The sequence below is a fragment of the Columba livia genome, chromosome 7 (assembly GCF_036013475.1).
Source record: "Columba livia isolate bColLiv1 breed racing homer chromosome 7, bColLiv1.pat.W.v2, whole genome shotgun sequence".
Classification (NCBI taxonomy): Eukaryota; Metazoa; Chordata; class Aves; order Columbiformes; family Columbidae; genus Columba; species Columba livia.
The window spans coordinates 32,511,053-32,538,677 of record NC_088608.1 but is presented as its reverse complement, the minus strand read 5'-3'; the positions used below and the strand labels follow the sequence as shown (position 1 = coordinate 32,538,677).

Below are 27,625 nucleotides of genomic sequence, written 5' to 3'. Positions count from 1 at the left end.
TAGCTAAAACTAACGAACATTAGCTTGTAGCAATATTTTGTAGATCCTGGAATCACAACTTAAGTAGTAACTGTTTGATCTGGAAGTCTCCCTAGTTTCACTAAATAACTATAGCATCAAGATTTCAAAGTCAGTACATTAAACAAACTGACATAATAGATAATTCCTGTTTCTTCTCATAGAAATAAAAATACATCTAAGACTAGTATTAGGAGTTATTAAAGTATAAGGAAGAATGTATTTGATGTCAGCAGAATTTTTTAAATTATCCTGTGACTGAAGAACCTCGTCACACAATATGTCATCAAATGTTTTTCATTTGTTGAGGCTTCACTGGCCATGAACAGTTTTAGTTACTTGAAAAATATTATTTGCAATACGTAACCAAACAGCAGCCATTTATTTTTAGTATCAGATAGTCTGCTTGACTCTCCTTCACATCCTGTAGATGTTTCTCATCACACGCTGATATATGAGAATATTATAACTGGCAAGAAGATTGGTGTGGATTGATGCTTGGGCATCTACCGGTAATGGAACCCTCCTCACTAGTGCAGTCCATAGGGAGCCAAAAGCTGTAGATGTGGGGGATGAAAAAAAGCAGCAAGCTCCCTGCTTGTAACTCACCTCGATAATCAAAGCACTATGGGCTCTCAAACTACAAAAGCGTGTCCACTGTGAAATTCTGAAATTGTACATGTACCTGCCAAGCCGTCCAGTTGGATTTTTGCTCCTCAAAGTTTCCCTCTCTCTCTCTAAGCACGAGTCCTCTGAGACACAGTGAGCAATGAGCAGTGTCAGATCCTGCCTGTTACCTCTCAACAACTGATCGCAGCTGCCTGGAAATCTGGCCTGTCTCTCCTTTCTGTGAACAACTTCCCACCTGGATTTTGCCCCTCTCTCCCATCACTCCTCAGAGTTTTCTCCACACCCTCTCTCCATTTCTGGATTATTGTTCTGCTGGGATTTGCAGTCTATCCTTTTTTTTTTTCACATTGAAATTCATCTCTGTATAGTTTCTTACAAGCCCAAATGACATGAATAAAAAACAAAACAAAACAACAACAACAACAAACTACCAAAAAAAACAACCCACACAAAAAAAGGCAGACTTACCTGAGCAAGAATTAATTTCAGTTTCTCACTTTTTTTTTTCTGACTACAATTCCGCTCAGGAATTTACTTTTCTAAACCTTTAAAGTTTTTGTACAATGAGGAAATCACTTCCATTCTGACAGTTCTCCACAATTTCATATTTATCAGTCACTGCTCTTTAAAACTTGGAGCAAATATCACTAACCTGTGTGTGTTCATTCAAGATTGTCAGTAACATCTTGGACTTAGGCTGGAAAGGCCACCACGGTGCTCAGTCACCCACAGCACCACAGATTTTAAGCCTGGAAGAGGTTCTGAGAATCCAACCGGATTTTTCAAATTGCATCCTGTGCATCTTGAGCCTTAAATTACTACTAGGGACAGGGCATAGCTAAACTCAAAAGCAGATTTCACAGCTTTTTGGCTGCTTACATGCTGGGCAGCATCAGATCAGCAGTGACTTTGTGCTGCTCAGCTTTACACACCTGGAACTGACCTCTGTTTTAGAAAGAGGTGCTTAGAGCTTTCTGCAGAGTGAGTGCTTATAGATGTTTCATTACTGACAACCCATAACCCCCAGTCAGTCACGGTGCATCAAAATCACTGCCCCCCATAGCTTGCTCTGATGTGCTACAGAATTCCCCTAGAAGCTTCTTGTGTGAATTCAAACCCACCTGGAGCTGCTCTTCCCTCCCCAATCCCTCATCCTTCTCATCAATACATGTGTAGATTTTCATCAGGGTAATGTCACCTGCTTCTCTTTTGAGAGATACAACCTAGAGCTGCTTCTGTTCTTTTAAAATATGGATTGCTCTTTTAACCCAACAACTCATCTTTCTCTTGCATTCCCTCACCGACACCTTTTTCTAGGATAGCAAATATTAACTACCTTTATTTTCAAGATGCTTGATGCATGAACATACTTATCCTAGCTTTCTGCCCCTTCCCTCCCCCCCCCCAATTACTAAGGAGACAATACCCATCTCCAGTTTTCCAATAGCAACAGAACATAAAGAAAAACCACACAGTTCAAGATAACTGCTCTGATATTTTTTGGTATAATAAACAAATTTATAATAATTTCTTTTCTCAGTAACTGTGAGAGTTGAAATAACAACAGAAATAATGCAAGCAGTTCAGCTTCTGTCTCAGGTGACCAGGACATTACAAAAGAGTCGACAATTTGACAATTTTCAGCACAAGTTTTAAATAGCCTTAAGAACCTAGAGTTGGTACTTCCTTTCAATTCAGAAATTCATTGTATTCCAGACTCAAACAATGTTTGCATGAAAAGGGCTACAGACATTTTAGAAAAGTTGACTTGATTAATATTTATGAATATGTTAAGGACATTGCATATTACACCAGCACACATATGGAGCAAGAATACAATATTTTACTGTTCACTGGGATTTTCTTAAACATTAACAAACTCCTCTGCTATGCTGCACAGCTTGATTCTTTAGCCACCTAGGAAGGTTAGTAGTAAAGATAAATAAAACTAGTACATGCCTTGAAATATCTTTGTGTAATTAGAGTATGGTTCTTAAAGGTGTAGTATTAACATCCTCAGCTTATTCTGGAAATTGGTAGAAAATGCAGATTTCTGTCTGCTAATCCAAACATTCAGGCCACCTGGAATTCACAGGTACACTACTCAGGTCTTCTCCAGCTATCCAGATTTTTAATGCAAAGCCCATATGGATGACTGTGGCTGAAGTCGTTCTGACTCCCTCACCCCTTCACACATCTAAAACATGAGTCAGAAAATATTCCTAAGTTTTTCAACAGTCACAGGAACTTGCAACAGCTAATTCATCTGCAAAGTACTATTCAGCCAGAATGGAATAAAAATAGTGTTTGTTTTTGAAGTCTGACCAGTTGTCACCTGAGCTTCAAAAAGGAAGCACTGTTCTCCTCCCCCCTTCCAGCTGCTGTACTCTGTAGATGACGGGACCTGTTTGAAGTTTTACTTTTATTTAAAATGCTTAAGGCAAACTTCTACTCTTAGATCTGTAGACAGCATCACAGCAGAGATGTTCTGCTCTCCTCACAGATACAGAGCTTGTCTGCTCTCCTTCATTTGTTGTCCTGGGAGCCACTACCACTTGGGGAGAACACGTAAGGGACTAAGACCCATTGTACAGACCAAAGAGCGCTGGGTGGAATGTAAAAAAGTTCTACATCACCAGACTCTGGAGCTGCAGCAAACCACACACTCTCACTTCATTCTCCTTTGCTCAGATGTGAAGGAAGTGTGTCTTTTTAAGCAAAAGTAATCATGGAATGAAGCACATTGTCAGTAAGGGGGGAAAATGAGACTATTCCATCCCCACCATCTAACAGCTCTTCAGAAACTCAGCGACCTTCGCCCCTAAGCATCAGTGGCATTATGATACTTAAGGATATTGTTGCACATCACTACTGGGGAAGGTTCAAATCAAAATCCTCATCACCATGTATTAACCAGTAGGGCAAGGTCCAGAGCCTAAAACATACCTTTACCCTTTTATTGTATACAGGTAAGTTCTTACTACCAACCCACATTCTCTCATCACGCTTGGGGAAGCTGAGGACATATCAACCCAACAGCACCTTTAACTTGAAGAACCTAGATCTTCACAGCTACCACCAAGACTTGCAACTTTACCCCTATTTACCAAGTGGTGGCACAAAGACAACCATGAGAAAGAACCTTGTTCAAGTAATAGTACACTGTGAACATGTAAACATGGATTTCTGGGATTTGAGGTCACTTGTACATGCAGAATCACCAGGTAAATTCACATCATAGCTCTAGATTGGTTTCTCCACAAATTATTAATACAGTCAGTGTCAGTGTGTGGATTATTCTGATGCTGTCCAAAGACGATTTGAAAGCAGACTTGCATGTGTGACTGTGAATGCATATGTGTCCTATGGCTACACATAGCGTATTTCTCAGATCAGAGGTAAAAATTGCTCCATCCCTGATTTTATGAATGGAGAGAAGAAACACAAAAGAAATGATCTAACAGAGGACGAAAAAAGAAAGAATGTAGAAGTGCTGGAGTTCTATCCAGATTTCTAGATCACAATTTAGCATCCCAGTGCCACAAAAATATTTTTGTTTTCAACTTTTGGATAAATATAATTTTAAATCTTTAAAAAACAGGAACATAACTATAGGCCACCTACAATTGATTCCAGAAAAGTTCTATGAGAATTTTCCATTTTTATATAATTGTTTTTAGTTCTGGAACACCTAATGCATAGAAGTTACCTACTTAAAAAAAGTATGGTTAACTATATTCTGTCACATCATATATATTTTATCCAGTAACAGAAGACACGATTTTAACAGCACTGCTTTCGAATCACTCCATAGCATTCAGCAGGAGTCAATTTATACTGCAAGAGAATAATGATGTACCTCAACTCATTTTAATTTCAATAATTGGATGAGAAATAGGAAAGCCTATTGAAAGGACTGTATTCTGGTCAAAGACTAATGAGAAAACAGTTTTGAGTCTCTGAGTCAGCGGGTGTCATGGTAACAATGCATTATCTAAATCTGATTAGCATGCCCAGCAGCTTTATAAATGATAACATGCTATTCTAATTGTATTTCCCTTGCTTTCCCTGTGATGAGTTTTATATTCGTGACAGGTAAGAGGGAAGGCAGCATCCTGTTTATCTGCAAGTTAGACTTCGGATGTCCAGCATGCTCACAAACCCTGTGCAACCTGTCAATTAGTAACAGAAAAAATTTCCAGTTACCTTAAAACAATAAGCTGAGTTTTCCATTTCTCTCCTCCTGTATTATGTGTAATTAAGTCAAATATTATTGTCATCTTTTAAAGATACAAAATTATTTCTAAGGTTATACACATGAAAAACAAACCACCACGAAACACCAGAATCTTAAGAAAAAGCCTGTGTTTCATAGGAGAAAGAGATGCAAGAAAAGAGTGTGTGTTTAATTCATCCCAGAAATCATTATTTCATCTTGTTGAAGTTTTGAAAACATGAAGGGGATTTCCTTGTGTTTAGAGAATTGTGCGTGTGTTTGCTGACTCATTGCAATATCAGAAATCAGAAGGGACCATGAAATCAAATAGGATAGCTTTCCTTCTCATGAAGGAAAGAGATAATATTGTTTCATAAAATAAATACAATGACAAAACAAGGCTGGAGGTTTAACAATGCCCTTTTTATAAGTGAACCTCAGGTGAGTAGCCTGGCAGACCTTTACTATATTAACAGTAAAGAACTCTATCGCACCTGCAGCCTCAAATCTGATAAAAAGAAAAAACCAAAACAAAGCACAACTTTAACATGTAGAGGCTCAGTCTTAACAAATGGAGATATTTTTTTCTTTTGAGTAAAATAGTATTCTGTTTTTCAACAGAATGATCAAGAAATCTACTTTATGTTTGGCCCATTTCCATGACCCATGTATCCTAAATATTTATTTCTCTTTTTTAATGTTCACTTTCATTTATTAGTTCAGCTACAAATCTGTATTAAAAAAAAAAAAAAAAAAAAAAAAAGGCAGGAAAGCTCATATTCTTTAGGTAAACTCGAGTACTCTTAATCTTATGACAAATAATGCCTAATACAAGAAATCAACTTTTCTGTATTCTTAATAATGGAACAACGTTTGTTATAGCGCATGAACATGGAGAAAATGAATACAGCGAGACCTGAAAAGCATATTACTCCTTGTTACGTGCACTGGCATATGGACAAAGTTTAAGATGTACAAATACTAAAAGCAATCAGCCTTAAGTCAACAAACCGAAAGCCAGAGGAACATCTACCTACGTTTGGAAATTCAGCAGAGAGTGCAGGGTTACACTGAGAATAGAAAGTCATCAAAGCAGGCCGGCGAACAAAGAAAAAGCAAACACGTACTCCCCAGAAGGGATTAGTGCTCGTTCAGAGGACTGTTTGCACTAACCTTGGATAGAAGCAGCAGCCCGAAAGCTGATCAGCATGACCTTCACCTGTCATGGTGATGTTCCCATCAGGTAAAGCCCACATTTTCCAGAGGTGGTCATCACTGCCAGTGACCACAATGTTTTTTCAGGGATGCAAAGCCAAGCTACAACAGAAAAAAAAAAAAAACAAAACCAAAAAAACGTTATATTCTGCATCAATTCCATTTTATATGAAATAGAGAGTAGTGAGATTCATTTAACTCAGGGCAACAGATAGGGAGGATTCTGATTTGCGAGGGACTGAATAAGCAGTGATACTTTCTGTGCTCATAATGATTTAAAAGATATGCTATGTAGATGAGTTTCTGCTCCTATTAAGAAAACAACAAAAACATTACTGATTTCTGTGAAACCAGAATTATTTCACACTCTCTTAACATTCCAGTCAATTAAAACACTCAAATGTATTTTAAAATACTTTGTTTGACTTTTTTTTCTTACAGCCATGCAAGAGGATAAATGAACAAGCAGAACCAGTGTGAACCACTTTTTTCCACACCCCAAATAACTTCAAAAGCACTGGCCTGGTAGCCTGCTGCTGATGGCTTTTTTTTCCTTCATTGTGCCCATAAGTGTAAAGTCTCCTACCTCTGAGAAATAACTCAAATGATAATTACAATCCAGGAGCTACACAGTTTTTGCCATCACTTTAGCACCTGTTCACTGGGACCAGGTCAGAAAATCCATTTCAATTCTCTACTCAAAATACGTTACATGTTTTCTTTTTTTATTATGTAGCACACCGGGACGTAATGGAAATCATACACTTATCACACCCCTATATTGAAAACTCACTTTATTTTTGATTTGGCAACTGCAGAGCAGCTTAAAATGGAACCAGGGAAGAAAATAAATCTGTTGGAAAGATAACAAGTAGTGTATTTCATATGGATTTGCTTATTTGATTTAAATTGTTGTAATGCTTCACTATTTGTTGAACATCAAAAAGTATCTAAGAGCTGACTTAAGTCCCAGGAGTAGATTATTTAAATAGATTAAATCTGGAGTTTGGAATCAAATGCAACAATGGGGAGAGGAATCACAACTTGCGTGTGCCCCTATTTCAGTTGTGCATCAGAGACGACATTTTGCAGAGAAAAATGCTTATTAAATCAGAATGAGAACAGAGAGAGCAATGCAAAGCAACCAAATTGAAAGAGAGGTCTTAGAAGGCACACTATTACAAAAATATATTTTTCAATAGTACCTTTTTCCTGCACTCTAATAAATTCATGAAATTCCTAAACCAGAACCACGGCTTCTACTGTATTGGGAAAAATAATTCCCTCTATCAAATTCATGATAAAGACACATTTGTATCCACCAGATTTTAATCAGAAAACACACCTATTCATGCAGTTTAAGGCACAGTTTAGGAAGATTCCGACAGCTTCATCAGCTGAATTCATCTATGCAACCCAGGAGCCTGGGTTTTACCCATTCTATAGTTTCTTGGAGAGAAAAAAAAAAGTTTTCTATTTTTGCCTAGAGAAGAGAAACTTCCTTTGCATTTACAGGGAGAAAAAGAGGGAATGATGCTATTTAAATTCTCCAGAGATGCACAAAGAACAATCATACCACTTAGATTGGCCACAACAGATATCTAAAAGTGCAAGGAGGGAATAGAGATAAAAAGAGAAAATTAAATGCTAAAAGAAAGCACAGCAGTGGCCTGCAAATTAGAGGATGAGAACAACTCTCCCAGGTTCCCTATACTATCAGAGATGTCTGACAGACCAAAAATCCCAATGTAATATTGCTGGTCTCTGCATCATGCATAGTCACGTAGCATTGATATTCTGGGGACTGCTAAAAAGGAGACCAGTTTCACAGAAAATGAGCGGGCTAATAACTCTGAAGACGAAGCCATCAGGGCTGCTACACACACTCTCCTCTCACCCGTGAAACAGCAGACCTGCCTGACTGGCATGCACCCGATGTGCACCGCACAGAAACAAGATCAGTGCACAAGCATCTTTTGCTGGCCAGCAAATAAAAGCTCCTCTGGATGCAGCAAGGGAAAAATACACAGATGTGTATTCATGAAGACTAGAGAAGGAGGATGCCCTCTGGAAAACCACTGACAGCACATGCTGCTGCAGGAAGCTTAATCTGTCTATGATGCAGTTAAATGACTGGATTTTTCTGGTTTGGGGACAACTTTATCATTGTGTTATTTGGAGAAAAAAAAAACAAACAAACACAAGCAAACAGTGTCATATGGACACAGCTTACATTTTTCTCTTAATCAATTTCAGATACTTCAAATACCCTTCAGTTTTTCCCTTTGGATATTTCTGGTATCGACCACATGCATGTTGAGAAGACTTTCCATCAGTTATCTCACATTCTTCCTGAATACCTGTCTTCTCAGTTCCCGTGATATTTCACACAGTCTAACTTAAATTGCCTTCAGTCCACCACGCACTTGAGGAAAAGTTGATGTCCTGGTTTCGTCCAGATCCTGACACCCTTTCTGAGCAGTCCTTACCCCCAGCTCGGCTGCAGCTGCCTATGGACATGAGCTGCACTGTCATTCATCCTGCCGCAGCTCACAGAAACGCTTTTTTCCCATCCTTAACCTTCCCAATGCAATTCCAGTCCAACTTGTAAAATGTCCAAACTTCTTCAGTAACCAGATGTTCCTAAAGAGCTTTGAGACAACCCATAAAGTGATCTTCATATGGAAGAAAATGTCTTGCCGTCAGTATGAAGCCTGCAAGTTTATTTTTCACAGGCTTTACTTTTAATTGCAGAGCTCTTGTAAAATACTGCTGCTATCTACTGTTGTGGGTTTTTTTGTTTTTTTCTCCATGCCATTTTTACAGGCACACAGTGAACACTATTTAATAAACAGCAAATTTGTGACATAACCACTGTTGAGCTGCTTCTGAGAAAGGGAAGCCCATTCATCCAAAAGGCGTTCTATATGCAACATTAATTAGGCACCCTTGTCTTCATCTCTGGCAATTCAGTGTTGTATAGATTTTTGCTTCATCTTTGTTCACAGGGTCTAATTATTTCCAGTACAGAAGACTCTGGGTAGATTGGAATGGAAATCAATAATGAAACATGTGTGATAGGAACATTAGTTTTCTCCACCTCCTTCTTTGGGATAAAAGTGAGATCTGAGGAGAATCAACCAAGTGAAACAAACAAACAAACAAAAACCTCACAAACCAACAATAAAACCCCACACCACAAAACCAGAAAAAAACACCCCCCAAAAACCTACAAAACAACCTCACAAACAAACAAACATAACCACAAAAAACATTCTCAGAGATTTGCTGCTGTTAAGTATAAAAATACCGATGTTTATACAACTCATTCTGGCATTATAAGACATTTTCAGCTCTTCAGCACTTGCCAAAACAATCATTGATTATTCCAGTTTATTTTGACTGAACCATAAATAAAAACACGGTATCTTCACATGCAAAATACTTCCAGTCTCAGCATGTACTACCTTAGATCATTTCACACATATAAAATCAAGGTTAAAAAGTGTAAAATACAAAGCTCTCTGTCTGACCTTAACTGTGAGTTTGTTTTGATACAAACCCTAAACTCCATTGCACTGAGGCAGGGGAGATTTCAGCCAGATGCAAAGGAAGTCTTTCTGGCAATAAGGGTTGTGAAACACTGGAACCAACAGCCATCTGCCGTCATTAGCACACCGATCACAAATTACCTTGGTAGATTACTCCCATCGAGGTTAGGAGAATGGGCTGGTTGGTGTCTTGAGGTTCCTTCAGTCCTAAGGTAGCAATGTTCCTATTGAGCCCTGGTTCATTTGTTGCCCAAAATAGACAGTGAAGAGCAATTATAAAACAATAAGAGCATTACCTCAAAACTTTTCTAAGGTGTAACAGCAGTTAAACCAAATTTCTCAGATGCAGGACAGGATAGCATACAAAAAAACCCTTATAATTTTAAAAATAACTTTAGTGGCTGAAATATTTCACAAATTCACCAAATATTCAGCCTTTTTACTAGCTTCCTACAGAGCTTCCTGCTCTTTCCTGCAGGAATAGGAGTCTAGAACTAAAAACCTAACATAAATAGTCTCAAAATTAGGCACTCTAAGAATGAATAATGCAAAATTAATGACCAGCTTAGAACTCTTTAAGTGACATATCTAGCCTCATCCAATTGCTTTGTGGCAGAAATAACGACAAAATTCAGTTTTCTATGGTTTCATATATAGGAGTTACACAGAAAAGTATGTTCTCAAAATAGACTGAATTTAGCTGCCAAATTCTAAAACAACATTGTACTGAGTATCACTTGCAACACATAATTTCTAGAACCTCATGATTTGATCAAATTTATTTGCACTCGCGGATACTGGCGAAGAGGGTTGTTGTTAATGCCAATAGCTGCTTTCAGACCAGAAAGCTTTTCTGCTGCATTTCTTTCACCAAGACATGAGAGCAGCAGAGCTCCTTGAAGATTAAATAAAATTAAAAAAAAAAAGTCACAGAAACATTTCAGCTAACATTTTCTTACACAGAAATTCAGTCTTAGTGAGATACCTCGCACAGAAAAATTTTGGTCTGAATAGTTACATTTTAGAGAATTTATAAATGACTGAAAAACTCAGTTTTATAACAAAAACAGCTGGGAAACTGCAGATATTTCTTCCTTTACCCTTCAGGCTCTCTAGGTGTGTTGGAATGGAAGAACAGAGTGGATTTTGAAGGCAAGGACATACCACACACTGAATTCTAGAGAATGGCTACTGACTACAGCCCCAAACGAGAACAAGTATGTGCCTAAAATAGGACGATATCAACAACCCTACTGAAATCAGTACCATTGTTCACATACATACACTTAATTATACTGCTGGACTCTGTCCTAAAAAAAAAAACCTAGAGAATCTGTAAAAACTGAAAAACCATTCTAGTCCCAGCTTTGCTGGTCGCTAGCCAGTTATGCTAGTCAGGACCCAAGTCTGGACCTGAGACAAGCAAACCAAACCATTAGGAACAGTTTCTGTGGCAATGGATGGACAAGCTGCACGACCTAACTGCATTTTTTGACCTCCTGTGTTTGCAACAGTTTTTAAGGCAAAACACCCATGACCATACAGTTAGGTCCCAGGAGTGGCAGCTTCATATGGAGGATCAGCACCATTTCCTCACCTCTGCAACCACATTCCAAGGATCTAATTATAATGAAGGTCAATCTCTAAAATTATGACAGATGAGGAGGTAGTAGACCACACAAAATAGATCAATAGAAAGGCTCACAATGGACTGAAAGGCAATAGCTGGCAGTCATGAAAATCCCTTCAGTTTCTCTTTATAAGCAGAAAGAGAGTGACAGGATAACATGCAGTTAATCCCTTTATTTGTAACACCTTCTGACATATCGCTTCTTTTTCTCCTTATCTATGTAATGGCAGCATGGAAGGGATGATAATGAGAAAACTCAAAAGCGAACAGAAGTGTTTTGCATGGGGTGTGAACAGGGAGGCGCTGGCCACAGGGGGCTGTGGCGTCGGGTGCTCTGAGGGGCTGTGGGGCTGCCCCACCGGGCACAGCCAGTTCCACCTGGTTCATACAGGCTCTGTCACCGACACGCCATGGGACATGGTGTAGATATCAGTGACACTGGTATTTCTGGGAAACAGAATCATTTTGGTTGGAAGAGACCCTCAAGATCATTGAATCCAAGCTTTAACCTAACAGTGGCACTAAACCATGTCCCTAAGAGCATTATCTACACATCTTTTAAACACCCCCAGGGATGGTGACTTAAGCACTTCCCTGGGAAGCCTGTTCCACTGCTTCACAAGCCTTTCTGTGAAAAAATTGTTCCTAATATCCAATCTGAACCTTCCCTGGCACAACTTGAGGCTATCTCTTCTTGTCCTGTCACTTGCTACTTAGAGAATCATATCGGTTGGAAAAGACCCTCAGGATCGAGTCCAGCCATAACCTAACCTAACTCTGGCATTAAACCATGTCCCTAAAAACAGTCAGTGAGCAGCTGGGTGGGCATTTGGTCCTCAGCCAAGATTAACCCACCAATAAATAAAAACTAAACACATCACAAAAGCCTAATCAATAATTTTCCCCGCTACAACTTACCCTAATACGTATTCTTTGAACAACATCTCTCTAATATAGTTATTTCTGCCACCTTTTTATCTTGGCTTGAGTTATCTAGTCTCACCTGCCAGCATCCTTCAGCAATAATTATAACCCTGACATTTAATTCAGGGTTTTCTTATGCAAAGGTAGCATAACTGAAAAGCTTTGCATTCCTGTTTGAGGTCTTAAAATTTATCTTTTCATGACAAAATGGAGGAATGAAGAATACTTTCAGAAGAGAAAGTAAGAGCTAAAACAAACAAAAAAATTATAAAGCAAAAAAAAACCCACAAAAAGAACATAAGTAGGGGAAAATACCCATAGCGCAAAGCTCATATCTTTTGTTTCATTTATGTAAATGCCCATCTGGAAGTCAGTGATAGATCTCACTCACAGCAGTGTTTAAAAATCTCTGTCCTGTCTAGTGAAATTCCTGGCTACTTCCCAAGCCCCTGTGACTCAGGAATTGGGAGGGTAAAAACTTTAAGGATCTGAACATACCTAAAGTTAATAATCTAGATTACCCAGCAGATCTTTGTATACCTTTGAAAATACTTAGAAAATATTCTTCCAGAAACATACATCCATACCTCTAAAAGACCAAAAGGCTTCATAATTTACAGTTCTAGCTAATTTACTTATTCTATTCACCATGCACACAAAACCTTCAGTCTTAGCTGTATAGCAGTAGCAAACACATTTGTTCTTGTGAAAAAGCAGAATAAATTCACACAGTCCCTAACTTGCCAAAACCGGCTCTTCTCTCAACAAAAAACAGCTACAGAAATTTGAACATTCGATATGACACACAATGCCTTCACAATTAACTGTATTAAACTCACCATTATAATTCATGGATGTAGACAAAGTTGTAGTGAGAAATTAATAAAGTCAATTTTGTGATGCTTCATCTTTGATCACTTTCTGTTTATCCACTCTGTGTGCAATTATCAAAACACATTAATTTGTATTAGCTGAGTGTTGTAACCTACCTAGGTTTTACTGCATTAGATCTGATCGTGTATGTGCTACACCAGTCTAATATAATTTTCTTCTTAACAACAAAGTTTGGCCTTACATCAAATCTTAGAAAAATTCAAAACTCTCCTGTTGATCTGCGTGTGTTTTATTTAGGTCTCAGTCCTTTGAAGATATATGCATATTCCTGAATTATGCACTGCCGGGAGCCCAGATGATTTCACAGTATATTACCTTAAAAACATATATAATCCATTTTCAAGATAATCCTTAATCAGATCAGAGAAAGAAGATTTTTCTAGAACCTATATAATAACATGCAAATTGTTTATGTCATTATAATCTCATGTACTGACAACCTCTGCAACCTAACATTAAGCCTTTTATCTAGAATGCTTATGAATAACAACCCCCATGAATCTATATAACTTCTTAAAGAATCTTTACTTATTCATTCCTTCCTTTTGCTTACAAGGTTGTTGATAATTACTGTGGGCCTAAACAATACCAACAGCCACTTAGTGTACCATGTCAGCTGTTACACATCACAGAAACGATGCATTCCTAACCTGCCTTAAACCAAAGCAGCAGGCAAGTAACAGATCTCCACCTTACTCCACAGAGAAAGCCACTGGTTTAGTCTGCAGAATCCATGGGCTTGTTTGTTTGTTTCGGCTTCTATTTAAATTATACAGTTTAGATGATGACAAAGCTGTGAATAAGACAACAGACAGATCAAATGGTTTGAGGTATTTTTTGTAAGGCTGAGGATGTTTTTCAAAAAAAGCAGCTAAATTGGGAGTCATGCTCCGTGATTCCAGTAGCTCACAAGCTCTTATTAATATGCATCTGAGTCAGTTTTTCAAGCTTAGTCAACTTACTAGTTACCTAGCATACTTTAAGGAGAAGTGATTAAGCCAAAAAGAAAAAGAGAGAATAAAAGTAGCAACAAACAAGTAGATATAATTAAAAAGTTAAAGCATTGACGTCCCTTCCTGATATCTTCCCTCTGGAGTGGAAGCTATAGTTCCTTGCCTGAAATGATCTATATCATGATTCATACTGCCAACCACCATGTAACCAACATCCTGCTATCACTTCCTTTATGAAAAATGCTACATCACTTGCTTTTAGGGAAAGGCAGTTCCATATGAGTATTAAATTACAGCACTCAAAATAGTATTGAAACAGGATTAGCTTAGATCTGCACAGTCTTGAAGCCAATTCTGAAAGAGATTGCAGCTGACAGGACAACTCTAGAGTAGCAAAGAAGAGGCTGCAGATTGCCAAGCTTTGTGCATGGTCTGACCCCAGTTAAGAAGCAGCACATTTATTTTTACACAGCACCTCTGGTTGCAAACCACTTTACAGGCAGAGGAGCAAAGGGAAAGGCAACGTAGGCAAACTTGCATAAAACTCTTCCTATTCCACATGTAATTGTTACCTATTTTTTGACTTGTGCATTAAGTAGTTGTTTGGTACTGAGATGATAGCTTGTCTTCCTTTGTAAGGAAAGACAAACTGCTTTTCTAAAAGGCAATTTTAGCTTGACCAATTTGAAAAGATGCAGGTTGCTTTCACAAAAGCTTCTACCCATGGCCTGGTTTGAATTTGTTTTCATCTTTACTGATAGCAATTCCAAGTCTTCTGTTGCATGGCAGCTTTTTCACAGACGATTAGGAGCAGTGGTGTGGTGTGTAAGAGCTTGCAATGAAAGCTGCTTGAAACTTACCAGTTGGTAGATGCTGTTAAATTATCAAGGTTGATAAAAGAAAATATTTTAAAATATAATTTTCAACTAGAGCAAACTGTCAATTCACATTTCTAAATTAATAAGAAACCAAAGCACTAATGTTTCAAGCCCAGTTTCCCTCCTGTGTTTCTTTCTCACTTTTGATGACAGGGAAGGGTATTATGGTCTGTGTGTTGTTTCAGGACCATAATGCTGAAGAATGCTTCCAGCAACAGAATTGATGGAAACTCTTGTGGGAAGAAAGTTACATAAATAAATAGTTTCTTTGCAGTTAGGACTGAGAGGCAAAGCTGATACCTATCAGTCATGTTCTTCCTCTGATGATCTTCATACCCAGACATATATGCATGAGCAAGAAATGGATTTTAGGTTCAGAAAGGATGACAGTAAATCTCTCATTCCACAATCCCTAAGCTGCAGGCTGCAGACCCCAGTGGGCTGCAAAGCTCTGCTGAGTAGATTGCCCACCCCAATGGCTGTGCAATTTTCCCCACTGGAGAAGGTAATTCAATTTTTCCATGACATTTCAAGAGAATTTTTCAAGCTATTTGCTTTAATCTCATCTCCTGCACAGGATTACAGACACATGAAATGAATCATATAGTCCACTTTGTGTTAAGGAAGGATAGTGTAGACTCACCCAGCATAGGTTTGTTTAACTTTTCCTGGAACAGGAGGTTCCACAACACCTCTAGGTGGCCTTTTCTGGGGTTCGTACTTCAAAAAGGGTTTTCTAAAACACAACCCTCATCACTCTGAATGCAAATTACAGAGATTTCCCTTAATTCTTCTCTCAGGAATATAGAGAACAACTTTTGTCTACCTTTTGCCCTAAATCTTTTACATGTCAGATGGTTGTTACTCGCGTTAGGCAAACTCATTTCTCTGACGTAGTTTTCTACACGTTTTTAAAAGTAATGACCAAACACAGGTACAATATATCAACTCAGACCAACCCTTATATGGAATAATTACCCACATGATAGACACCACATCCCTCTTCACATATTCCAGAATTACATTTGCTTAGTTCGCAACAGCAATGCATTGTAGTCATTGATAACCATTTTTTCTCTCAACAGGCATTACCGATCTTGTATTTGTGCATCTGAATTCTTTTTCCTAAACATATCATGTGGTACTTCACTTTATTGAATTTCATCTTGATGGTTTCAGACCATCTCTCCAATTTGCCAAGTTTATTTTGAATTCTGGTCTGACACAGAAAGGTATTTGCAACTGCACATAGCTTGGTGTCATCTGCATATTTTATGAGCTATTCTGTATTCCATCATCTTCACCGCTAATGAAAATGCGGAACAGAACTGATTTCCTAAGCAAATTCTCAAGCTGAAATACAGACTGTGGAGTTCAACCAGAATGTTCCTGTGCCAAATCCATTACATTGGTTTGTACTAGAACTTATAGTTTAGAAAGGCACACAATACATATGTTAAAACCTTAAATGCAAGAAAAGCCACCATTTGTTCTGCTGAATTTTTGCAATAATTAATTATCCTCTTTTAATTTTGGCATAACTTTAAAATCAGGCCAGCTTCACTCTCCAGCTGCATAATGTATTCTGATTACTATATCAGAGAGAGAACATCCATAGAAAATACTGATTTATAGAATTACGATTTACTAACTGATAGATTCTACCATGTCATTCCTTAAAACTTCTATGGATTAATCTTCACAGGGAGTTTTAACTGAAGTTTAAGATTCCAAAAATATTTTGTGAGACTTGAATAAAGTAATGCTGCTTTAGGAGAATCAAGTAATATCTTTTGCCTACAGTTCCTGGCTCTGCTATGGAATTATGTACAATCACTTGCAGAAAAATACTACCCTGCTGGCTAAAGCCAAACCCTTTAGGACCATGTAATTTCTAGAATATTTGCTATGTGATATTTGGCAAATTGTCTCCCAGCCTCCTCCCCTCCATTTGCTGTCCATAAGCAATATGGGGAGGAAAAGGAAAAAGCAAAGCTCTTCATTACTGGAAAACAACCTTAGAGAGATTCAGATTCACATTTCTTTATGAAAAGTAGAAGTAGGTCTCGGGATTCTTCTCAACTTCCAGCATGTGCAGGAAAATAGAACTTGGGACAGAAGAAATAGGAGACTTATTCTGGGACATACACACAATCCTGAAGACATATTTCAAGTGCTGTTAGTTAGAGATTTACAAAACAAAACAAATGCTACACAAAACCACCACCAACAAAAACCCAAACACCACACCAAACAACAAAACCTCTTTACTCTTTTTGAATTATGCTAAACAGTTCGGCTTCCAAGCAGGAAAAAGAGGGAGAAAGTTGCCTGTTGTCATGCTGTGAGACTCTTAAGTCATCACTCCAATAGAAACATAAGTCCATTTATAGAAAGACATATGGTTTTCCAAGTGTTTGTTATCCTGTGTTGGAGTCTTAAAAGAGCTAAAATCATCTCCATTTCATTTTGCTACCACCATTTTGTGTCACTGCACGTGCATCACATATCTGTATATGAAAGGGAAAAAATCCCAGATTCCTAAACTTTGATTTGCAAACCAATACTAGCCTGTAGAGAGATAAGGACCTCTGAGAATCTGACCAAAGGCTATCAAAACCACCCAATTTTTCTAAAATCATTTTTTTACACATATAAATGTTAATGTATCATTAAGATGCCAGAGCACTATGAATGAGGAGAGAGGTTTCTGCTTATCTTAGACATAAGACTAGACTTGTAGGAAATGTTATTGTGATGCCATCTAATCTAAAAAACTAACGATGTCTTTAAGAAAAAGATGAACTAGGGCAGTGAATCTTGCACAAGTCATTCAGAAAATCTCATGCATATAGTTGCAAGATTTGCTTCTGATGAAGCAAAGGTACAGAGCACAACCTCAAAGACTAGTTTGCTTTTACGGGTAAGCGGATCTGCATTGCTGCATATTTTTACCAAGACATCAGATGCTTAGTGAACAGAATCTGGCATCCTATATAAGGAAGGTTGTCAACAGCTGCTTTAGAGAACCCTTCTGGATGAAATGTTAGGATACTCATTGATGGTCAGTTCAGTTATTGATGAGTGTGAATATTTTGCAGCAGCACCTATATATGTGACATCTGTACATCTCCAGAAAGACCATCAAAGTTGGTAGGTGGTTTTGGTTGGTTGGTTGTTGATTTTTGGTTTTCTGTGGGGTTTTTTTGTTTGGTTGGTTTGTTTTGTTTTAAATAAAAATCTCAGTTCCTCTTAACTCAACATAATGGAATCTTTTCTACCACTATAAGTAATCCATTTGTACTAACTAAAAACCAGGAACCTAAAAGCCAGTTCTTGATCAGCTTTACAAAAATAGCTCATCAAGCATACTAAAGTATGTAGTGCTCTCACACATGCTAATTTTAGCATATGTATAATACCACTTACAGTTGATCAATATATCCTGCAGACTGAACACCCCATCATGCCTACTGAAAGCTTGGTATTATTGTGAATTTAACATCTGCTAAATAGTTGAGAGTGCACCAGAACTCTATAGTCTATTTGTCATAGGAAAAAAACCCATCAATATGGTAATTGCAGAAGTGCAAAATGCAGTTTAAAGACCAATGCTGGCAACTTTTTTTATTCCACATAGCAGGAAAACTAATGAGGCGCATCCTTGATCAGTTTAGTGTAATCCTAAGAGCACTAAATAATGCTTCTCATATAAGTATTTGAAGTAGTTGGCTTAAAGTAAAAAAACACAAAAGATTCCAGCTCTAACACTACAGACACAGAAACACAACAGTTTAAATCACCATTAAATCAGAAATTATATGGACTATTTTTATTACCATAAGTTACTCCCATTTGGCAAAATGCTTCACATCATATTGACTTCAATTTTAATAACAATATTGTTTCATATTCTAATTAAAAGCAATCTAACTTAAAAAAACCCCACACACCATAAACAAATTATAATATTCATAAACATCATAAAAATACACAATAGATTTTAGGAGAGCCCCTCTATATAAAGCTAGACTCATCTAAAAGGAGCCTCATCAGTTCCCCTACTATGCAGAGTAAAAAAGGAAGCAATATGAGCATGAATAGCTCAAACTCTCTATCCTAAAACAGCAACTGTACAGACAAAAATCTCTTACAATAGCTACAGAGAGCTGGAAGTGGAGTCTCAGTCATTAAATGAGCTACCCCGGTACTCCAGTTCAGCGCATCAAGTGAAGGTGTCAGCATGCTGCTCTCTCCCACGTGGCCATTCTGTATGGGATTATGCAGAGCAATGTGTCACATGTAGGGGAAATTCATAATGCCAGCCATGGGGACGTCAAACTTCCCCCTGCCCCGCACCCCGAGCCCACAGCAAAACCACAGAAAAGAACATTCGTACCAAGTCCAGGGTTCGGTTTTGCAAAAATTCCATAGTGCTGTGTACCACAGAGTCGTACCTGTAAAATGCAGCCTCTGCCCTGAAATATGGCATTTTCCAGGTCTGTTCATGAATTCATTTTTATCCATCAGTCTCATTACAGCTTGTAAGTGGTCAGCAAGAGGTACACTTTCAAAGCGGTGTTCGGAACTACAGCCACAGGAATCTCTTTAACATCGAGAGATTTCTTTACACATGAAAATATTATTTTCCTTTGCATGTAACATGGACAGAGTTTTGCCGTGTTCAGGCTTGAATCCCTGCAGCCAGATGCTAAAACAAACACAATCAATAGAAATCATGTATTCGTTTAATGGGACTTGTACAGAGAATTGCTTAGAAGAAAAAAAAAAAAATACCATTAAAGTTCATGGGAGTTTGGACTGACTTAGTATTTCAGCATATAGCACTGTGCAAACAGTTGCTTAATGTGCCTGATTCTCTCTCTGTAAATTCCACTGATCAGCTACGTGTACCAAGCAGCAGTGCAAAAGGAAACAATACCTTATGTCCTATTCCATAAAATAACTGCACTTATAGTAATAAAATGGGGATTTATAGAAACATCTACTTAAAACTGTTTTTAAAGCTTCCAAAATATATCTAGTCTAGTTTATTTTACCCCTGCAAACCTGTACAAATAAACATACAAAGCCATTAAGGTTTTACAAGTCAGAAAATGCAGAAGGTAGCTATACCAAAATATTTCAGTCTGCTAAACTGCAACTAAAATCTCTCATAAAAATAATTAATAAATCAGATGTTACGCATGTACATGGCTATATAACAACGGAGCTTTATAATGCTCTATTTAAGATCTGCTTCTGCGTATATAATGAGCTGAATAGAGGAATTTGGTCTGTTTGCACAAATTCAAGTGTTCCAAATAAGAGTAAACTTGGAAGAACAAGGCCAATTAAGGGGGATACAGAAATTGAGTGTCACTATGATATTTTAAAATATGATACTCTACTGCTCTCTAAGTTCTGATTGTAATAAACACTTAAGCTACATGCATAACTTTATGCACACAATTAGCTTCACAAAGCAGAGCTGAACAACAAAGTACAGCAATTTATTCTGGTGTCAGAAGGATTAATTACATCCTTAACTACTGCCCTGGGTGCTTACATCACTTGTGCAGAATAGCAGTTGATCTCAACACAGCACTATGCACTTATGAGCCCCTATTCCCAGCTCTCTCATATCCAGTGAGAAGACATCCCAGTTCTTGTCTGAACTTTTATGAACCTGAAAAACAGTACATCTTGCCCTTATTATCGTATATGTGTGTGTATACACATATATATATTACCAGAGCTTGCTATTGCATCTGTCCTTCGTATTTGTATACAATAAAGTAGAATATTGAGAACAAGTATCTGTGTAATTAGCCCATCAATCATGTTGTTCTTTAACATAAACGAAGTATTAACTCACTTCTCCATAAACTCCCTCACCATAACTAATGCAAATTATTAACTAGCTAACCACAAGCAAAAGAAATGCAGAAAGCAGCAGAAAGCCACAGAAAGTACAGAGATTTCAGCCATTCAGGCAACATCCACTAGCCTTGGTTGTGTGCAGAGACACAGAGCATCCTGCAGACAGAAGTTTGCCAGCTTCACCATCAAGCTGGGCATCCTGGTTACCTGCCAGTGCACAGGTTGCTGTGGTTCTCTCTGCTAAACTATTGATCTCCATCTTTCTTGTTACTGAGAGCCAAATATTCCTTTTTCAAGGAAAGCAAGAAAGGTTTAACAACACATCCTTAATATTTTTAAGAGGTCGCTGTGACAGTGTCCTGCAGGAATGCTACGCAACCATTTTCCCAAAAGGCTTCCCAAAAATGTTCTGAAGCCACTGCTGCAGAGTGTTGGGCTTATCCCCAGACAACACCAGAGCTGCACCAGTGTCAGATGCAGGGAGAGGTTAAGGCAAAACCAGAGTGGGAAAGGCAAGACTGACCCAGACACACAGCACCAGTGACATACACACAGCACATTCCACTGATTCTGTGCTTAAATACACACAGTTCACTCCACTTAATGTAAAGCTCTTGTTTGTGTAGACACAGGTACTATCTTCTTCCTTCCTTCTTATTCAAACTCAAAAAAATTATTCTAAGACAGGGCCTTAAATGCACACCCACCCACCAAGCTAGCCTCTCCAAAATCAGATAGGAACAAAATGCAAAATCTGTGGTGTTAATGTCTGTCACCCCAGTGTAACCCCTCACTGCTCCCCCAGGCAACAGCCTTCTAGCTCTTCTTTTACAGATATCAGTATATATTTCTAAAAACATCAACTTACTGAACCCCATTTCTCTGTTTCTTCTGGTGCATGTTGCTCACTACACATATGTTTTTTCACAGTGCCTCTGACAGGGGATTTGCCTCTTGTGTTTTAATGCCACACTACCCGCAAATTCAAATATCTTTCTTCATATCTACACTGCGCACACATACTTCATATATGTATTTTTCACAAAGACTCATAGCCAGAGAAAGTAATATAAGACCATCCTTCCATTTTTTCCCCAAACTATGTATTGCCCTTGTTTAGAGGTCCTGAGAACCTCAAGAGAATTATTATACTACTGAAAACTGGATACCATGCTGAGACATATCCCTCTAAACAGTACAGCACAGATATATTTTCCCTTAGGGACATTACAATTTTAAATGCAATTTTCTTACTTTTGTTTACAAGAAGGACTATCTTCCTCTTTCTGTATGTGTTAGCAGCAAGGAAAAGAATTAATTTCAAGAGGTGTTTTGAAAAGCTATAGCTCATGAGAAAAAGTGAACTGTCCCCATTGGATCAGAGTATCATCAACTCATCAAACTTCAGTGGTATGTGGTGTTGTGGCTGCACAGCATGTCCTACAGGTTTCAAACAACACATAGGCACTTTAGTTTCCTCCCTGCCCCCTAATTTTTGAACCGTATCTCTTTTAAATTAAACTTTTAACTCTTAAGAAAGTACTTTTTAATTTGCTAAGCTTTTTAGCCCTTGCAAAATTTTATGCCTAAATTTGTCTCAAAAGACATACTGGAAACATTTCCTTTTCTTTTATAAAATACCTGCATCCTTACTGGCTACAATCCACCGAAGAAGAGCAGTGCAATAGTCATTAAGTAATTTTTATTTACTTAATTGATTTTTAAATCAAAATGGTTTTAAGGAAGAATGTTTTCTGTTAGTCACTACTGTAGATTATGGAAAATAGGGTTAAAGAATACTTTTTGAAAACTGTTATGTTTATGCCAAGAAAGAAATATTGATCATTCTAGCACCCCCAGATAACTGTTACTAAAGTCATTGGACACTGATAACTGCTGAAGAGCTGCAGTGCCATCCAGTCAGCTGTACATGGTCACATTTCACAGAAAACAGAAAAAAAAAAAAAAGGAAAACTTCCATTTACTAAGAAAGGCAATGGCATAAACACGCCATTGAGGGAAGAAAGGTGAAATTGTTTCTATTGATTTGGCCAGCTGTCCTTTCAACATGATTTAGCCAAATATCCTTTTCAAAACTTATTTACGTTGGGAAGATGACAAGCTCTAAAACTCTTCCCTTCAAGAAACATTCCTCTCGAACAGCTGCTAAAAGCCCTGTGGCATGGAGTGTGAAGGCACAGACTGTTTGAGCACATTACCTGAAACCCCTTCCTTCACCTCCTATCTACCACGGCAGAGCCCTGCAGCTGGCTGTGGCCCATGACATGTGTAGGTAAATTTGGGAGTGGAAGCCTTTCTAAACACAGACATCTGATCTGGTACACCCCACGTGGAAAAAAACATGATCATTGTTGCCGTTTTGTTCCACTTTAATTGATGCTTAATTAAACAACTGTTTCTCTGACTGCTAGATGAAAAAGTTGTCCTTAGGTTAGGCTAATGTTATTTTCATAGCTATTTTCATGTATCTGTAGAAAGAAAGAGGAACTGGAGAGGGAAAGGACAAGATGGAGGTAGCAGGTTTTACCTACAGCAAGGCTATGTGCCACTGGACTGCAGTTTACAAACATCATAAATATACACTGGGAGCAGCAAAGAAGTAGCTGTATAATAACAACAGACTGACAAGGCTTGTCCGGAGGCACCTCACTGTCCTTGAAGGAATTGAGACTGCTGTAGGAGCACGAGGTGGCTCTGCTGACTCTAGGAATTTTGTGTCCAAAATTGATGCATTAAGTGCAGTATAATATACAAAGAAGGTCCTATCACCAGGAAAAAAGGGAGTACAAGTAAAGAGGCAGTAGGAGATTCCCTTTCAAAGGGCCAAATTTCACCAATGCAATAACCCCACATGTACATCAGCCATCACCAGATGGCAGAGTTTACCTACTAAACTGAAAACTATGTCCACACCTTTCAAAAGCAGTAAAGAATCAAGTAAGGACACCAGTTGCTCACCTAGGGCTGTCACTTGCTAGGGACAGAGGCTAGAAAGGCACTGGAGATGCAACAGTGCTATTCAGATCTGAACTCATTTTATTCCTTGAATTCCTGCTGAAACACCTACAGTTCAGTAACTTGTTTCTATTGACCTTTCTTTTTTCTCCCTCCCTGAGGGATTCTAGATCACACTTCTACAGAAAGAGCGAGGCAGAAATATATATCTCACAAACAAACTTCCAAACTCTTTGTGCCCTATCCCCATCTTCTCAGATGTGCAAACAAAGAGATCAGCAGTGAAATACTTTAGTTTTTTACCTTGGACTGGTTTGCAAGAGATTCTGAAAAAAAAAAAAAAAAAACAAAACCAAAAACTAGTCTAGTTTTGCAAGTTAGGTTTCTGTCTGCCTTCAAATTATCAAATGATAAATGATCAAATGATGGGGGGTTGTTTGTTTGTTTTACAATTCCCTTTGAAGTGAAATGGCTTAGCATAAAGAATTCTATGAATAAACAAATGCTGCCATTTTCATCTGCCATTTAATTTTATGGATGATGTATTTTTCACATTTTTGCATGTCCTAACGTTTGAGTGTGTAAGAAATGCTAGATACACGTTTAGACAATTTTTTTGTACCACAGCCCCAAAGGTGAGAACAAGTATTGTAAAACATCCCTCTCCCAATGATTCTCTGATGCAAAAGAAGCTACAACATACACATAGGGTAGAGGGAGAAGACAAAGTACATTTCAAATAGGGAATGAAATCTGTGTGAAATCAATGCATAAAGGATGCACTGACAGATACTTGAGCAGAAAGTCTCTGTAACAGAACAGAAATGTGAAAATGGCATTTTTTCAACTAAACAAAACTTTGACAGTTGGGTTGTTTTGGTTTTTTACAAGAAAGAACTGAGAGAAAGGTAGGCTTAAAAGAATAAAAATAGAAATATGGACTCATGTTTCATAGCAAGTGACATGGCCAATAAATGATCACAAGAGGAAAAGAACTTCAGAATGAGAGACTAACACTGCCTTTGCAGCTAATATTTCCAATTAAAAATGTTATTTATATACATATACACACAAGAAATGACTTATTTTCCAGCAGCCCCACATGCATTCAAATAAACCATCACCAAAGTTCAGCAACACTGTTCAGTTTAATTCACCAACACCAGACCAAGAGAGCCCAAAGTCCAGTCCTCTTTCCATGTTTCCATATACTTGTTTTTACATGTCCTGTGGGCTCGAGGAAAGAGGACTAGTGTTGCAATATAATCTATAGAGCAGATAATTAGTGTTGCACAATTTTAAACTGAGAAATATTCTTAATTTTGAAATTTTTGTGTCAGTAAGAAAGAAAGAAAGAAATGTAAAATTTCAGATTCTACAACGAATTTTTTTTCAGCAAGGCACATAAACATATACAGGTTGCTTCCAGCCCTTAAAAGTTCCGTTTGGCATTTTTTGCCCATCATTTATTGATACCTGATACATGATCACCAATGTACTTATGCCAGTGATGAACAAAGGTAACACAGAGAGATCCAAACATACAAACTCACTCATACTACTTGGAGGAAAGAGTGTGGCTACACATGACATGTTGATAGAATATTCCCTGCAGGCTGAAAAGGAGGAAGATGATGGCCTAACTTTTGTGGGATGCAGAAGGCTTTGGAACCACAGAGCACAGAGGCAGCAGAACTCTGCAGGGCAGGAAATGTGATAGGTCACACTAAATCTGGTACGCCAAAGAGATATGAGTAGAGAGCATCCTCATATTTCACACAAATTAGAATCGGATTCTTCTAGCCAATGCTCAGGGGTTTCTAGTGCCAGGCTCCTTGCAATTGTATACATCAGAACAGATGGACACTTTACAAATTAACAAAAAATTTATAATATTTATTAAAAAAATTCAATTGCATGTTGGGCAGAAGCCATTTAACATACAGAAATTTGTGTTTTCCAACTATTTCACCATGCCTAGAGCTGTGGACTGGTGTCCTAAATATTCAATAAATATATAAAAACCTCAAGTGCTCATTTCCAGAAAACTTATTTATGAGCTTAACACAGTAAATTTTCATTAATTTCTTCCTCTAGGTTAATAGGAAACAAATTACATTTCAGAAGATGTCAATGGAATTTCCCTACAGTTTCTCTCTTATGTACTTGCACCTGTAGATGTTTAAGTATTACAAAAATATATAAGTAGGGTAAGACAATGGACAATTTATTCTACTATAAGCACAATACTATGTAGTATGGATTGAGAACATGAAAACAAATCACATCCCTAAGCCACCTGAAAGGTCTGGCAGGCTTGTTGCAGTAGTTGTTCTGTCCTTAAAGGAATTGTTAGAGTAGAGAAAGCATTAGACAGTGTCTTGCAGCATTAAAGCAGAAACGGGTCAGGATGCAAGGTTTAGTAGAGCAGAACAAATAGTAACAGGTACAGAAATAAGATCAAGGAGACAAGAGAAATAAGGTTTGGGCTGGTTCATCTGTAGCAGAAGAGGGAGAGAATATCACTGACAGCAAATCAAGAAGCCCAGACAGTACTCACTACTATAAAGGCGTAACAGTACCCGATTTCATGTTACATTTAAAGAGGACATAGTTCTGTTCTTCCAAACCTTAGGGTAAATGCACTATTGAGTCACCTTTTGAAATGAGTTATATATGTTTTGATAATACTGTCATGTATTTTTTAGTTTTTCTGTTTTGACATATCCATCCACAACAATTTCTAATAGATAGCTAAAATTAAATAGTAAAGCAGCTATCCTTAAATGTACTTTAAGCTACTCCAAAATTTTAAAGCTCCTCATTTTCATTTCTTGTGCATAAATGAAAGTCAGAAACTGAGCTGTTTTAACCAATTCACTTTTCAAGTGCAAAACTGCAGCTGAAATTTTGCCCGTCTACTCACCAGTGTTTGGCTTACACGAGGATGTTTCCTTGCATCAAATCAATGGCAGAGGTTCCAGAAGCACTTCAAGTGGCCAGTATCAGGACTCTCCTGCTAAGCAGTCAAGTCCCTCATGAACATGGAATTTTGTTTTGAATGGCACTAATTTGCAGCAGCCCCTACTTTTTCCCTGGTGCTCCAAGAGACAGAATTTCTTGTAAGGATCCCTAAGGGGCAGCACAGCTCCACAAAAGTGCAACCCTGTGTTCCAGTGACAATCACAACCTACATTTTACAAGGATCACATGCCCTTCATTCTTCATCCTGTTATGGTTCCCAGAGACATGGTGCAGAGCCCTCACGGGACACACACCCCGACACTCCCAGCCCACACAGTAACATGCTACCATGCACTTTGCAGGTGGATCTGTGTGGATCCCCAGAGCTTGCAGGGACAGAAACATCCCTTTACACCAAGCAAGGCTTGAGAGCTTCTACATGTTGTAGCAACTCTTGAGGATAGAGGAGTTACTTTATAAATTCAGCATCAACCAAGTCTTTCATGGTCAGAGACAATCAGGTATTTTGTCTGAGCCTCTGCAGGTCAGGGGCAAACCTCTGGTATTATCCATATTATGTCCCTTCTCTTGTTCTCATTTCACTTGGAGTTCACCCTTCTTGGTCCCCCAGCCTTCACTGAGGGAGGGTGTCACGCTGCCAAGTGATGCACAAGATGAAAAACTATGCAAAGGTGTGTGTGTATCTATTAGTCAATGTTTGCATACAAAGACATACACACTTTATTTTTTTCAAAAATAGGATCGGTCCTGTGCACGTGCAACAAAACAATGATTAAAAAAAAAAAAAAAATAATAATCAGAAAACAGAATTCTCCCTGGAAAAGTATTTTCAGGGAATCTCAGTTCTGATATTATGGTTTCCCCTAGAACCC

The 27,625-nt window shown here is 38.0% G+C and overlaps 1 protein-coding gene across 3 annotated transcripts in view; it reads right to left on the bottom strand.

Moving 5' to 3' along the window:
• Window positions 1-27,625, bottom strand: part of LOC110358229 (sperm-associated antigen 16 protein-like) — a 321,255-nt gene that overhangs the window by 195,687 nt on the left and 97,943 nt on the right. For all 3 annotated transcript variants that reach the window (XM_065069085.1, XM_021286622.2, XM_065069086.1), the window contains one exon: window positions 6,038-6,181. In XM_065069085.1, the coding sequence (XP_064925157.1) occupies window positions 6,038-6,120 (83 nt within the window). In that variant the 5' untranslated portion in view covers window positions 6,121-6,181. The remainder of the gene's footprint in view (window positions 1-6,037; window positions 6,182-27,625) is intronic.